The sequence below is a fragment of the Lactuca virosa genome, chromosome 5 (genome assembly GCF_052849685.1).
Source record: "Lactuca virosa cultivar CGN04683 chromosome 5, Lactuca_virosa_CGN04683_v6, whole genome shotgun sequence".
NCBI classification, from domain to species: domain Eukaryota; kingdom Viridiplantae; phylum Streptophyta; class Magnoliopsida; order Asterales; family Asteraceae; genus Lactuca; species Lactuca virosa.
The window spans coordinates 101684536-101699933 of record NC_136430.1 but is presented as its reverse complement, the minus strand read 5'-3'; the positions used below and the strand labels follow the sequence as shown (position 1 = coordinate 101699933).

Genomic DNA, 15398 nt, shown 5'->3' with positions numbered 1-15398 from the left:
CTAGTATGATCTGTTAGATCAGTATCCTGGTAGATAGGATGATATTATGCTGTTATGATCTGTTAGATCAGTATCCTGGTAGACAAGATGTTATTATGCTATTATGATATGTTAGATCGATTTGCTTGTCTATAGACTGTTATGTGATTATCTGATATATGTGCACATGTTTGATTGGTGGTTGAGGCTTATCTGCTTTGTGCGAGAGCCAACAGACCTGGGCATTCCAACCCGATGGTTGTGGGCCGTGAGTATTCCATCCCGAGGATGATTGGACTCGTAGTATGTGAGCATTCCAACCCGATGGTTGTGGGCCTGGGGTATTCCATCCCGAGGATAACTGGACCCATAATATGTTGGCATTCCAACCTGATGGTTGAGGGCATGGGGTATTCCAACCCGATGGTTGACTGGACCCATAGTATGCTGTTTGTGATTATATGTATATCGTTGTGTTGTATGAGTATTTTGGGGGAACTCACTAAGCTTCGGGCTTACAAGTTCAGTTTTGGTTTCAGGTACATCAGATAATCGCGGGAAAGCGAAGGCGTGATCGTACAGCTCCTCATATTTTATGATTTTGATTTTTGGGATACTATGACATGAAAATATTTTTAAAACACTTTGTAATAATTAGTGGTTTTAATTGGTTGAAAAAGTTTTAAATTGGCTCAAATTTTATGGATGTTACAAACCATGTGTATGTAAAAGTATAATTCTTTGAATCAATTTTGATTTTTGATCACTCATCAAATCAGAATATCTAGATATGATAAGAGACTAAAGTAGGTTAAAAGAATAAGGACATTGTCGTTATTTTATCTCTTAATAAAGTATAAGGATTTTTTGAGTCATCTATGTGCGTAATTTTAAAACATAAAACAAACTTAAATATTATTAATTAAACAAAACGGTAAAACAATGAAATTGAAGACTCAAATCATAAGGAATTGCCACATGGGTGAACCAACCAATGACTTTCTACTTAAATTTCTAGTGACCATTTTTTTATGATCACAATATTTTTTTGGCAATTTTCAATAAATATTCAATAAAAACTGTTTTGTTATTTTGTTAGTCAGTATTCAGTAAACATTATTTTGTTATTTTATTTGTAAGTTTTTTTCAATAAATATTCAATAAACACTATTTTATTATTTGTTAGTTAGTATCTTTTCTCCAACTCACTATATAAAATAGCTAGTAACTATTTTATGGTAACTAAACCTATTTCATTTGGTAATTAAATAACCTTACAATGTTTTTACATGATATTAAGGTGAGTTGGAAAATGAAGAGTACTTAATCACCATTAGTTTTGGTCACTAAGTCTCCAATGCAATGATCATTATTTTTGGTCACTAAGTGGGTGTTTGAGATTGTTTTTCAAATTAGTTTATTAGCTTATTGACTTTTTAAAAAACTAATAAGCTAAAAAAATGTTTGGGTTGTTCAAAAGTATTTTTCAAACAATTTTTTGGATAGGCAAAATAAATGAGTTTCAAAAAGCCACAAAATCCTAGCTTTTTAGTTTTTCTTACCACTTTTTATTTCTAAAAAACTAAGCCAAACATTAATCCAAACACTTTTTAAAAACTTCTTTTTTAAAATGTCATAAGCCAATAAAAACTTCAATACTACTATTTGCCATCGTTAAACCTTTAATTCAATTAGTGACCATTTATTTTGGTTATTAAATCTCGAATGTAGTGACCATTATTTTTGGTCACTAATACTTGTTAAGATATACAAAAAAATATATTTTAATTTTAATCTACATTTTGGTGACCGGTAAGTGACGACCATCATAATAATGGTCATTAAATTTGTAATATTATCAAAACATATTTATGACTTAATACATGGTGACTAAATAATGTTGTTAACAAGGACTTTTCTTATAGTAATCACATGAGGCAATCCAAATGATCACTAACATCGTAGCCATCAGAGTAAAGAAATTTCCCCAAAAGTTATACTTCAAGGTCAAGAATAAATAGAATATGAGCCTTAATGTTGGTAATACTAAAGACCTTGTGTTGCATAGGCCTAGCTTCCGTCATCATAAGACAATCGAAGAAAGAAAAAATGGTTGGATGATTTTCTAGGGTACGACAGTAGCCGCCAGTAGAGAGAGAGAGACGTATTGCTTCCTCTTGACACCTACACGTTTGCTTCAACTGAGTTTTCTCTATTTGTCATCTGTTCTTGTGCACTCACATGAATAATTTTAGATTACAACTCAAACTTTTAATTGTTACTTATCGCAGATCCAAAAATGTATAACATACCATGTAATTTAATTTAATTTATTATTATTATTTTTTTCTATCCTGGATGTCCTTTGTTAACGGCAGTCTTTTAGGGTCTTTGCCTCTTTGGTGCGTATTATATTTAGTTATACATCTAGACAGTAACGTTTTATCCTAGGAAGGTTAGATTTCTCATTTGGTAACGAACCTTAAACTTCCCGCGTTTGAGGCGTGCGCCATGTGAAACAAATAACTGCCACAAGATGTTTGCCAAATTGTTACATAGAAATATATAAGTCATATGTCCATAGTCAACTCTATTTTGTCATATTCCTATGTTAATCTTATAACGTACAACATAATATTTTCCTTAACTTTAAAATCTCATACTCCTTAGATTTCTTGAAACCATATTCATCACTCATGCATCTCCTTTTTTATTTCCTTTTCATTTTCATATACATCAACCATGCCGAAACGAGGTGCATTGATCGTGACCGGAGGGCACTCTTGCAATTCAAAAAAGGGCTCGTGGACGATTATGCCCTTATCAAGTCATGGAGGAATACCAACAAAACAAAAGATTGCTGTAAATGGAGAGGTGTAGGATGCAGCAACGACACTGGCCAAGTCATCAAGCTTGATCTTCATGTAGATTTCAACGCAAGTGTTGGCCAATTTTTTGGTCTAAGTGGTCAGATCGATTCTTCATTGCTTTCATTAAATTCTTTGACATATTTAGACCTGAGTGGAAACAGTTTCACTCGTATCCCAAACTTCCTTGGTTCCCTCAAGACACTACAACACCTCAAACTCGCTAACATTGAGTTAACTTCATCAAGATTTCCGCATCAATTAGGCAATCTTTCCAGCTTACAAACTCTTGATCTTGCAACTACATCGGTGGTCATTAAGAACACAGATTGGCTCTCTCGTCTTTCCTCACTCAAGTACCTAAATCTTAGTTATATAGACCTCAGTGAATCTGTTGGGTTACTTAATAACGCCATCACATTGCCCTCCCTCGTAGAGTTGCAACTTGAAAGCTGCTCGCTTCCCAATAACACTGCCAAATCGTTCAATCGCACCATGATCATCAACTCCTCTGTTTCTTTTGCAGTTGTTAATATTAATTCTAACGATCTTCCAAACTCTATGATATATCCATGGTTATTCAATTTTAGTAGCAGCCTTACTTACATCGATCTATCTAACAACAAGCTACTTGGTATCATTCCTGAAGCATTTGGTACATTTAAAAACCTCCAAACCCTAGATTTGACCAACAATGGCCTCGAAGGTGGTATCCCAAGCTCATTTCAGAACTTGAGCAACATTCAGGAACTTTTCCTAACTGGGAACAATCTCAACCAAGATCTTCCCAGCCTTTTCCACAACCTCTCTGGCCCCGGACCCGAGAGATCTTTAATAGTTCTGGATTTATCTTATAACCAGCTAAGCGGTTCGTTGCCTGATTTTACAACATTCACATCTCTCAAGGAACTGTACCTTGAACAAAATCAGTTGAACGGTTCTTTCCCAGAAAAATTTGAAAAAATCTCGAATCTTTCCATCCTTGATTTGGCGGATAACCGTATCAATGGATTTCTCCCTGATCTTTATGTTTTCGCTTCTTTGTGGGAATTGTATTTTGAGAGAAACCTATTAAATGGAACTCTAGCTGAAAAGTTAGAGCCTCTCTCCATGCTCGAGTCTTTGGGCGCATCTTCGAATTCTTTTGAAGGTACGATCTTTGAAACACATGTTTCTAATCTTTCTCGTTTGACTTACCTCGATCTGTCGTTTAATTCGTTGGCTTTAGAAATTGATTCCGATTGGTCTGCAACTTTTCAACTCGAAACCATCTCGTTGTCATCCTGCAAACTCGGGAGTTCTTTCCCGGGATGGCTAAGAACTCAAACGAATTTCTCTGTGCTTGATATATCTAACACCGGAATCATTGATTCCGTCCCTAGTTGGTTCTGGGAGTCGTTGATTCCGGGCATTCGTTACTTAAATCTCTCCTCCAACCAGATCCATGGCCTGATTCCGGATTTTATATTTGGTAACCAACCTATAATCGATATGAGCTCAAATAACTTCTCGGGTAACTTACCATTGTTTCCTCTTGACACCATTACTCTAAAGCTCAACGACAACATGTTATCCGGGCCGATTTCTTCCTTGTGTAACCTGACTGGCTTAATCCGGCTTGACCTTTCTAATAACAAACTGTCGGGAGAGCTTCCAGACTGCTGGAACAGTCTTAACATCCTGGCTATTCTGAACCTCGAAGACAATGGATTTACGGGGAAAATTCCGGACTCCATAGGGGCCCTTGAAGGGATTGATATGATGAGTATGAGAGGCAATAACTTGACTGGAAACCTACCATCGTCCTAAAAAAACTGCACGCATTTGCGACTTCTTGATCTTGGAGAAAATCAGCTGTCTGGTAAGATACCGAAATGGTTAGGGAAAAGCTTGTCAGCGTTGCTTGTTCTTAGCTTATCGTCAAATCAGTTCCATGGAGCCATTCCTACAAGCTTATGTAAGATCAAGAACATTCAAATTTTGGACCTCTCCATTAACAATATCTCCGGGAAAATACCCAAATGTATCGATCAAATTTCGGGTATGACAACGAGGGATATAAGTACCCAACAAATAAGTATTGAACACAGTTCAGTCGGGTTAGCTCGAACCAGACTCATTGTCAGAGTCTACGCTATGTTTAAAGTATTACTGCAATGGAAAGGAAAGAAATCGGAGTACCAAAAGACACTGGGTTTGGTCGTTAGCCTTGATCTTTCTTCCAATAGACTAACCGGTGAAATCCCAGTTGAGATCACGAGTCTTTCGGCTCTCATTGCATTGAATCTTTCAAGAAACAGCTTCACCGGATCAATACCTAAAGACATCGGTCGATTGGGACAATTGGATTTTCTTGATCTATCAAGAAACGACCTTTTTGGTGGAATCCCTACAAGCCTTTCACAGTTGACCAATCTTGGGGTGTTGGACTTGTCCTTCAACAACTTGTCGGGAAGAATCCCGAAGGGCACGCAGTTACAAAGCTTTGACATGTCATCATACGCCGGAAATCCTGCACTTTGTGGGGTACCACTTCCGAACATATGCCCAGGTGACGAGCCAGAAAGTAAAAAACCGAATGTTGTTGATGTTGCTGAACAAGAATCTTATGACGATAAGTTCGATAAGGGGTTCCTTATTGGCATTGTAGCTGGTTTTGTCTTTGGGTTTTGGGGTGTTTGTGGCTCGTTGGTTCTCAAAGAGTCATGGAGACATGCGTATTACGGATTCTTGAATGTCGTCAAAGATTGGGTTCTTCTAAGAGTAGAGCTGGGTTTAGCTAGGCTCCGGAGCCAAACTTCACCTAAAATATCCAAATCCGGTAAGAAGACGCGCTGTAGGATGATTTATTGCTGATATGCATTATTCTTGTATGAAATTGCGTCAATTGCCAACACTTATATGATTGTATAAGTATCATGTAATTTTTGTTATAGTAGATATTTTTTTTTTTTGAGAAATTTTATTTTGTGGCATAAATAGATTGTGATACTTTTATTTTCTTTTTGTTTATCCATGAAACATGATTCCCACTCAACAAAGTAGTGATTGGTGCACCAAGAAATGGATATATTATACTTCTCTTTGCTTTGTGTTTTGTGTGCTCTGTTGGTAAACCAAAAATGAATCGAGTAATTTTTGTGTATTGTGATATTACAGTTGTGTTTGTTTCTTTTATGATCTCAGTTTGACTTTTTATTGCTATGTTTAAATTTATACCACTGTATAATAAAGATTGCAAGCTAGTTACTCATGTTTATAGGTTTAAGTTTCATCAATCAAATCATGCTAGAGAGTGTTTTAATTGATAAGAGACATCATTGAACCCAATGACAATTTTCCCCCTTTGTTCTCAAAGCAAATGTGAGAAATGGAGTCACTCCCCTGCTATTTTTAGATAGGAAGCCCCCTTATAGTTCCCCAATTTCAGTTCTCATATTTTCTTCAACTCTCCCACCTTATTAAGGCTTAAGTATTTTGTTTTTCAACATGTTTTTCTTGTTTAATTGTTAACTAAAAATTAACAAACTCTCTAGTTTGTTAATAACACATGTATCCTCTGTTTTTTTCAATCCAATGGTGGTGGACTAGCACAGCCTATTCTAATGTGAGGCCATTCGGAAGTTTTTATGCTGATGCTACTTAAATACCATCAAGAAAAACCTTGTAACTATTTTGCATTCACTCCTTTGTTACCAAGTGTCACTGTTGGCACTTTTGAAGCTCAAGAAGGTACTTTTTTTTACTTATTCTTTTTTTTTTCATTATTTGTTGCTCAATTTGTTAGTGTTTGAATCCAAACTGAATTATCAACCTTCTGAGTTTGTGGATTTTCATACTTTTTTACATCTTTGTTACTTAATGTGGACATTACTTGATCCAATAAGCTATATAAAGTATTCCCATACAAGTTTAAACTTTTTTGCATATTTGCCCTCGTTTATAAATTAAACTAGCTAATTTTTTAGGAAATATAGGGTTTGCACTTTGTATTTTGCAGTGAGTCAGTCATACTTGCGATTTTAGAGATGTTGAATAATGTAAACTATTATCGATCAGAGAGCTAAAAATCTTTTTATTGATTGGTTTTTTTTTTATGTATTTTACAATACATTAGAAGCTAACATTTATAGGACACTAATGATATATACAAGGTAAGGTTGTGCATAATTCTAGGCTGGAGAATAGCCGTAACATATCGAGATTGATCCTTAAATTTGGAATGAATATTTGAAAGATCATTTCCTTTTTCAACACTCCCCCTCAAGTTGAGTAGTGGGATCCCCAAAAGTCAACTTGCCAAGACAATTGTTAAAGATTCTTCCATTGACCGCCTTTGTTAGAATGTCAGCCACCTGGTCTTCTGATCGGACGAACGGAAGTTCGATAATCCCAGCTTCCAATTTTTCTTTAATGAAGTGTCGGTCAATCTCCACGTGTTTTGTTCGATCATGTTGAACTGAATTTTCGGAGATTTGAATTGCAGCCACATTATCACACATCATTCTACTTGTGCCCTTCGGAGGAAAACCAAGTTCTGTTAAAAGTTTCTTGATCCATAGAATTTCTGCCGGTCCCCGAGCTATGCCCATGAATTCAGCTTCTGCACTTGAGAGTGCAACAACCTTTTGTTTCTTGCTCTTCCACGTCACAAGGTTCCCGCCAACCAATGTGAAATAACCTGAGGTTGACCTTCGGTTCCCTTTATCACCTGCCCAGTCAGCATCAGTGTATGCTTGTATCTCCAAGCGCCCGTTTGATTTGAATAATACCCCGTGGCTAGGTGTTCCTTTAAGGTACCTTATGATTCTAATAATTGCTTCCATGTGAACAGCCTGGGGCTCATGCATGAACTGGCTGACAACTCCAATAGCGTACGCTATGTCGGGTCTAGTGTGTGACATATATATCAACTTGCCCACCAGTCGTTGATACCTTTCTTTATCAGCTAATTTAGCCTTAAGTTCCATATGGAGCTTGTGATTTGTCATCATCGGAGTTTCCATGGGTTTTCAGTCCACCATTCCAGTTTCTGCAAGGAGATCAAGAATATACTTCTTTTGGCAAATGAATATTCCCCGTTCTGATCATAAAACTTCAATTCCAAGGAAATACTTCAATCTTCCTAAGTCTTTCATCTCGAACTCTGCAAATAAGTTTTGTCTTAGCTGTTTCATCTCTCCTTCATCATTCCAAGTAATGATCATATCATCAACGTATATGATCAAACATGTTATAAGGCCATTTCTTCCCCTTTTTAGAAATAGAGTGTGATCGGAGTTGCTCTGTTTGTACCCATATTTTCTCATTGCAAGAGTGAATCTGCCAAACCACGCTCGAGGGGATTGTTTTAGCCCATACAGAGATTTTTTTAGACGACACTTCTTTTTCTTTAAATTTTTGGGCGAGCCCAGGTGGTGCTTCCATGTAGACTTCTTCTTTCAGTTCCCCATGCAGGAACACATTTTTTACATCAAATTGGTGGAGGGGCCACCCTTTATTGGCAGCGACAGAGAAGAGTACCCTAATTGTATCGATCTTGGCAACCGGAGAGAATGTTTCAGAGTAATCAATTCCATATGTTTGGGTATAGCCTTTGGCTACCAATCGAGCTTTGTATCTCTCAATAGTTCCATCCGGCTTATGTTTAATAGAAAAAACCCACCTACATCCCACTGGTTTTTTGCCTGGTGGAAGCACACACTTTTCCCATGGGTCGTTCTTCTTGAGTGCTTCCATCTCAATCTCCATGGCTTCTATCCACTCTCTTGATTCCAAGGCTTCTTGAGTTGTAGAAGGTGTTTGTTCAGAGCACAAAGCGGTGACAAACGATTTGGCTTCTTTGGACAAGTTTCCTTTAGCGATATTTGTCATAGAAAATTTTGATCTTGTAGTCTTTTTTTCTGGCGAGTATCTTTTGGGAGGAACTCCTCTATTTGCTCTTGGGGGTAGCACATACTTCTCTGTCACGGTCTCTTGAGTAGAATTGTTGTCTTCTTGCTGAACTTCTACTTCTTCTGGCTCTGTAGTCTCTACTTGTTCAGGAAATTCTTCCTGTTCTGTTGGCATTTCATGATTCTCATGGTTACTGGATAAAGGAGGATTAGAAATAGTTTCAGGGTTCTGAGATGCACTTACTTCGGACTCCAGGTTGGGCGGATCTTGGATGAAACTGATTGACGATTTAGTGGTAGTGTGAGGTGACCCATTTCCATTACTGTGATCAACGTTGTCAGAAGAAGGAACCCATTTCAACCAACTCAGTGGGTCCTCAATATTTTCCTCCCCCTGACCATTGTGTTGGGAGCGGTAGAAGTACTCAGTTTCAAGCCAGTCACAATTCATGGTGGTGATCACATTGCCTCGCTTTGGATTGTAACATCTGTACCTCTTCTGGTTTACTCCATAGCCAACAAACACACATTTTTCGGCACATGCACTAAGTTTGGTTCGATCAACTTTGGGGATGTGGGCAAACATAGAACATCCAAAAATTCGTGGTTCAAGGGTAAGGATGTTGGATTAGGTGTCTAAGCCCATAACTATAATTGGTATGTACTTGAATTGATAGCAGCACAGTCCTTTTGGGTTGCCCTCAAACCTAGCAACTGGACAAGGAAATTATGAAAGGAGAGATATTGATTTATTATAAGATTAATAAATTAATATAAATGATTTATTAATATGTTAAAAGATTAATATATTAATTGGAAATCATTAGGTTTAATTAATAGTTAGACAGAAATTAATTAGAATTAATTTTGGGGTTAATTGTATTAATTATAAAGTGCAGGGACTAGTTTGCAATTATATAATAGTTGAGTGGAAGGCTCCAGAACCTCCTTGGAAGGAGGTGGACGAAATCTATAGGGAAAACCCTAAGGATTTCGTCCAAGGGGCTTTGGATAAGGCCTTTGGATTAGCTTAGGCCCCAAGCAAAGGAGTATTAGGGTTTTCCCTAAACCTAGATCCCTCAGCTATATAAGGAGCCTCCCAGCTCCTAAATTTGGCCACTCCTTCCCTTGAGAAACCCTAGGGCCGATTTTGCATACCCTACTCTCTCTCTCTCTCCTTCTAGTTTCCTTCTTGTTAGTTCTTGGGTGTGATTCCATTAGATGCATTACATTTGTGGTGCTAGGCTTCCAAGAAGATCAATTTCAAGAGGATTATCAATTGTTTCCTATAACAATTGAAAGGTATGTAACTCTTAAACCCTAGTTAGTTATTTTCAAAAATAGCCTCTCTCCTCTAGGGTTCTTGTTTTGCAATTCAAAGTTGTATGTTCAATAGTTAAAACATAGATCCAAAGTAGGTTGCATGTGAACTTAGAAATTGTTTTCTAGTTTATTTGTTTTACCTAAAACCCATCAGTGGTATCAGAGCCATTGTTTGTTTTAAATTGAATTGCTATAATAGTTGAATTGCAAATTAGGGTTTATAGCTATTAAACCCTAAAGGCCAAAATTTTCGATTTTTAGGGTTTTGGTTCAAAGGGTTTTCGAAAAACCCTAGCATCCATGAACCCTAATCGAAATTAGGGTTAGGGTTTTGGAAACCCTAGCCTCCCCCCTTGATTTTCGAAATTTACATGGTAATTTAGGGTTTATTGTTTTTTTGGATAATTGTTGCCCTATTGGATAATTGAGAAAAATACGGAAATTATCCTATCCCCATATTTTCGAAATCTAGAAGGGATATGGATTAGGATTAAATTAATTGTTTAATCTAATTAGATAATCCTTACAAGATTTAATAAATTAATTAAAAGTTAATTAATAGATAAATATTAAATCTAGTTATTTGGTTTGTTTTAAATTTAAAATTAATGGCTTAATTTTCGAAATTTATATATAAACCATAAAGTTTTAAAAAGTTTAAAACACATCTTATATATGTATTATAATTAAAAGTTAAATATTATATATGTATAAGAATATGGTCAGTCAAATCGTTAGTATGCCTCATTCACGAAGCTAGTCTATAAGGGGGGTATAAGGAAACTGCCTATAAAATGGTAGTTGAAGGTGTGTCCACTCTCACCCACCGCTTACTTGATTAGTGGAGGGTCGTTAGCAGAACGGGTTTGATAGGACAACTACATCTTATTAAAAGTATAATGTTATTAAAGAAAGTACTAGAACATTATTTTACAAAATCCCAACTCTAGTTACTTTAGGAAAAATGTGAAAAGTATGCTAATCCATGAAATTACACATTATGCTTTATTGGTCGTTAGTGGAGCGTGTGTGGTTAAGCAGCACACTAATAGGTACTAATAAAGAGTAGTAATGGGTATCTCATAATTGTCATTTGATGGAGCGTGTGTGGTTTACCAGCACATCAATAGGTAATGATAAAGACAATGAGGTTACCAAGCACATTTGCATGGTTATTCACATCTTGTTTGTGATCCTCGTCATCCCAGTCACAAATAGAAGAGCATAATCCGAGATTAAAACATGCCATTGAATAGTTTCAATGTATCTCAAAAGAATTAGGAATTTCACTTCGGTTATTTCGTCTAATGGTGGAATTGGTGAATCGTCATTCACCTACCTTTATGAATTTTACACTTGGATCTCGCATCCCATTTCTAAGTTGTGAATATTCATAGTTGGATCCTAACCTTAATATTGTATCTTTGGATTATTATATTGAGGTATCTTGAAATCTAACTAAGACTTTCTTTCTTTTTAGATGTCTACTCCTGGAAACACTTCTGCTTCATCATCCTCCAACCACAACTTCTCTTTGCTTAACATTTTCTCCAAAGTCGTTATGGATGGCTCTAACTATAATGATTGGATGCGTAACATCAAGATGGCGCTTCGTTTTGAGGAAAAAGAATATGTCCTTGAAAAGGAGCTCAAAGAAATTGATGAATCTAAAGCTACTCCTGAAGAATATGCTGCCTACAAGAAGCACTATGACGATGCCACCAAAGTGGCATGCATCATGGTCGCAACCATGTCCCCAGAAATGCAGTGGTACTATGAGGACTATTGGCCCTTTGAGATGAACAAGGACCTTATGGAGAAATACCATAAGCGAGCTCGTCAAGAAAAGTTTGAGGTAGTCAAGTCACTCATGGCTTGCAAGATGAAGGAAGGGGATTCGGTTGTTAGTCGTGTGCAAAGAATGCAACGCTACATAGAGCGTTTGGTCAAGCTCAACATTCAATTCGATGAGGAATTGGCCATTGATATGGTCTTGAACTCATTGCCTGATTATTATGGTCAGTTTATCCTGACTTACCATTTGAACAACACTGAGCAGACACTGGCCCAATTACACAATTTGTTGCAAACAACTGAAGCAGGGATGAAGGGTAAAAGTATAGCCTCCACTCCTGCAAGTGCCCCTGTCTTGGCTATTGGACAGGGAAAGGGGAAAAAGATGAAAGGTCCTCCTAAGCAAAACTGGAGGAACAAGGCTCAAGCTGGGTCATCTAGTAATGGCCCAAAGGCTAAGCCCAATGCTACCATTCCCCATGTTTCTGATCCAAAGGATGCTGATTGCTTTTATTGCAATGACAAAGGGCACTGGAAGAGCAGCTGCCCAAAATATCTGCAGGATATCAAAGATGGCAAAGTGAATCCATCTTCAGCAGGTATTTACACTATTTCTTCTAATAACTCATTATCTTCTCGTTCATGGGTCCTTGATACAGGATGTGGTTTTCACATCTGTTCCGATTTGCAGGGGGCTAAAAGAAAGTGAGGAGATAGAGCGAGGAAGGATAAACTTGATCATGGGAAACAAGAAGTCTTCACCAGTGACCAAGATTGGAGTTTATCAACTTTTGCTTAGTAATGATGTTAGATTAGATTTATTGAATTGTTGCTATTCGTCTGAGATGACGAGAAACATTATTTCATTTCATGCATTGTTCAGACATGGTTTTAAGTATTCTTTTAATGATTTGAATGGTTCAATTTCTGTTTATAAGAATGGTGTTTTTGTGTTTGAAGCTTTGCCTTGTGATGGTGTGTATGAAATAGTGACTTGTGTTGATAGCTTAGAAAATAGTGTATTTAATATTGACTTGTCTAACAGTGTAGACAAGGCATGCTTGTGGCATTGTCGTCTTGGACACATTAACAAGAAACGCATAGCCCAACTCCAAAAGGATGGAGTGTTGGAATCATTTGACCTAAAATCAGATGATATGTGTGAATCTTGTCTTTTGGGAAAGATGACGAAATCACCATTCACAGGGTCTTGTGAAAGAGGTGAAGGTCTGTTGGATCTCATACATACAGATGTATGTGGCCCCTTCAGATCAACTACAAGGGATGCTAATCGATTCTATGTGACTTTCACTGATGATTATAGAAGATATGTCTATATCTACTTAATCAAACATAAGTCAGAAACCTTTAAAAAGTTCAAAGAGTTTAAGCATGACGTCTAAAATCAATTGGGCAGGAAGATAAAGGTACTTAGATCCGATAGAGGCGGGGAGTATCTTAGTATCGAGTTCAACGACTATCTAAAAGAATGTGGGATTGTCTCACAATTAACTCCTCCTAGGACACCACAGTTAAATGGTGTAGCTGAGAGGCGTAATCGAACCTTGTTAGACATGGTTCGTTCTATGATGAGTCGTGCTTCACTTTCTATTCACTTCTGGGGGTATGCCTTAGAGACAGCCGCCCACATCCTCAATCTTGTCCCTACAAAGAAGGTTGCCAAAACACCTCACGAAATGTGGACGGGGAAAGTTCCCTCGTTAGCACATATTAAAGTCTGGGGTTGTGAAGCTTTCGTAAGACGAGAGACTCACGACAAGCTAGCAGCTAGGAGTGAGAAATGTGTTTTCATTGGTTACCCAAAACAGTCTTTTGGATATTTGTTCTACAGATCTAGTGAAAACGTGGTCTTTGTAGCATGAAGAGGAGTCTTTCTAGAAAGAGAGCTCATATTCAAAGAGGACACTGGGAGCACCATAGACCTTGAAGAAATTCAAGAGTTGTCCAATGAAGAAACCTTAAATGACACTAGCACTCAACCAGAGGAAACAGTTCCTGTTGAACCAGTTGATAACTCATTACCTCTTCGAAGATCCATTAGGGTGAGTGTGCCACCTGAGTTGTATGGTTTTCATATTACTTCAGATGGTGACACATTCATCAGTGATAGGACACTGGTAAATTTAGATGAACCAGTTACTTATAAGGAAGCAATGGCAGTCCCAGAGGCTTCCAAGTGGAAAGAGGCAATGGACATCGAGATTAAGTCCATGTATTACAACCAAGTTTGGAATTTGGTTGATAGTGCACCAGGTCGTAAGACAGTTGGATGCAAATGGATCTTCAAGAAGAATACAGACATGGATGGTAATGTGCACACATTCAAGGCTCGACTGGTTGCAAAAGGTTTCACTCAAACCCCAGGGGTTGATTATGATGAGACCTTCTCGCCAGTAGCCAAGATTAAATCTATTAGGATATTGCTCGCCATAGATGCCTTTCATGACTATGAAATCTGGCAGATGGATGTCAAGACTACTTTCCTTAACGGGAATTTGGCCGAGGATGTTTACATGAATTAGCCAGAGGGTTTTGTTGATGCAAAGTTTCCCAATAGAGTGTGTAAGCTTGAGAAATTCATTTATGGACTGAAACAAGCATCTCGCAGCTGGAATCTTTGCTTCCATGAGAAAGTCAAAGAGTTTGGGTTCTCTAGAAGTGAAGATGAGTTTTGTGTGTATATCAAGGCTAGTGGGAGTATAGTAACTTTTCTGGTGTTATATGTCGATGACATATTACTCATTGGTAACGACGTTCCAACCTTGATAGATGTTAAGTCTTGGCTTGGAAAGTGTTTTGCCATGAAAGACCTTGGAGAAGCTGCCTATATTCTTGGGATTAGAATATTGAGAGATAGAAAGAAGAGACTAATTGGACTTAGTCAAAGCACATACTTGGATAAGGTACTAAAGAGGTTTAGTATGGAAAACTCAAAGAAGGGAGAGCTACCTATCCAGAGCAATACCAAATTGAGTAAGACTCAATGCCCGAGTACAGATGAGGAAATAGATGACATGAGTCGTGTACCTTATGCTTCCGCTGTCGGATCGATCATGTACGCTATGACATGTACTCGCCTGATGTGACATTTTCTTTGAGCATGGTCAGTCGCTATCAGGGAAACCCGGGTAGAGCTCATTGGATAGCAGTAAATAATATACTCAAGTATTTGCGAAGGACGAAGGACTGGGTCCTTGTGCTTGGTGGAAATGATACTTTAAGAGTAGATGGTTACAGCGATGCCATCTTTCAGACAGATAGAGATAACTTTCGTTCTCAATCTGGCTGGGTATTTCTACTGAATGGAGGAGCGGTTACTTGGAAAAGTTCCAAGCAAGATACGGTGGCTGATTCTACCTGTGAATCAGAGTACATAGCGGCGAGTGAAGCGTCTAAGGAAGCAGCTTGGTTAAGGAACTTCATCGGGGATCTCAGATTTGTTCCTACCATCCAGGAGCCTATGGAACTGTTCTGCGATAATGAAGGAGCGGTTGCCTTGACAAAGGAACCAAGAGATCAT

At 37.7% G+C, this 15398-nt stretch overlaps 2 protein-coding genes and 1 pseudogene across 2 annotated transcripts; 2 read left to right on the top strand and 1 right to left on the bottom strand.

The window, feature by feature from the left end:
- The first annotated feature begins 2675 nt into the window (after window positions 1–2675).
- Window positions 2676–4655, top strand: LOC145111538 (receptor-like protein EIX2). Its single transcript, XM_079047801.1, has one exon. The coding sequence runs from the start codon at window positions 2676–2678 to the stop codon at window positions 4653–4655; it is 1980 nt and encodes a 659-aa protein (XP_078903927.1).
- Window positions 4656–4982: 327 nt separating this feature from the next.
- Window positions 4983–6913, top strand: LOC145111537 (receptor-like protein EIX2). Its single transcript, XM_079047800.1, has 3 exons — window positions 4983–5667; window positions 6634–6742; window positions 6847–6913. The coding sequence occupies exons 1-3, from the start codon at window positions 4983–4985 to the stop codon at window positions 6911–6913; spliced, it is 861 nt and encodes a 286-aa protein (XP_078903926.1).
- A 183-nt stretch (window positions 6914–7096) lies between these two features.
- Window positions 7097–7816, bottom strand: LOC145111536 (secreted RxLR effector protein 161 pseudogene; annotated as a pseudogene).
- Between the last annotated feature and the right edge of the window lie 7582 nt (window positions 7817–15398).

What these genes read in the sequence shown, in the direction of transcription:
- LOC145111537 (XM_079047800.1), top strand. Translation starts at nt 4,983, where the DNA reads ATGTTTAAAGTATTACTGCAATGGAAAGGAAAGAAATCGGAGTACCAA. An exon ending in ACCTAAAATATCCAAATCCG is followed by an intron (nt 5,668 to 6,633) that starts GTAAGAAGACGC and finishes TCAATTTGTTAG; the next exon opens with TGTTTGAATCCAAACTGAAT. An exon ending in GATCCAATAAGCTATATAAA is followed by an intron (nt 6,743 to 6,846) that starts GTATTCCCATAC and finishes TGTATTTTGCAG; the next exon opens with TGAGTCAGTCATACTTGCGA.
- LOC145111538 (XM_079047801.1), top strand. Translation starts at nt 2,676, where the DNA reads ATGCATCTCCTTTTTTATTTCCTTTTCATTTTCATATACATCAACCAT.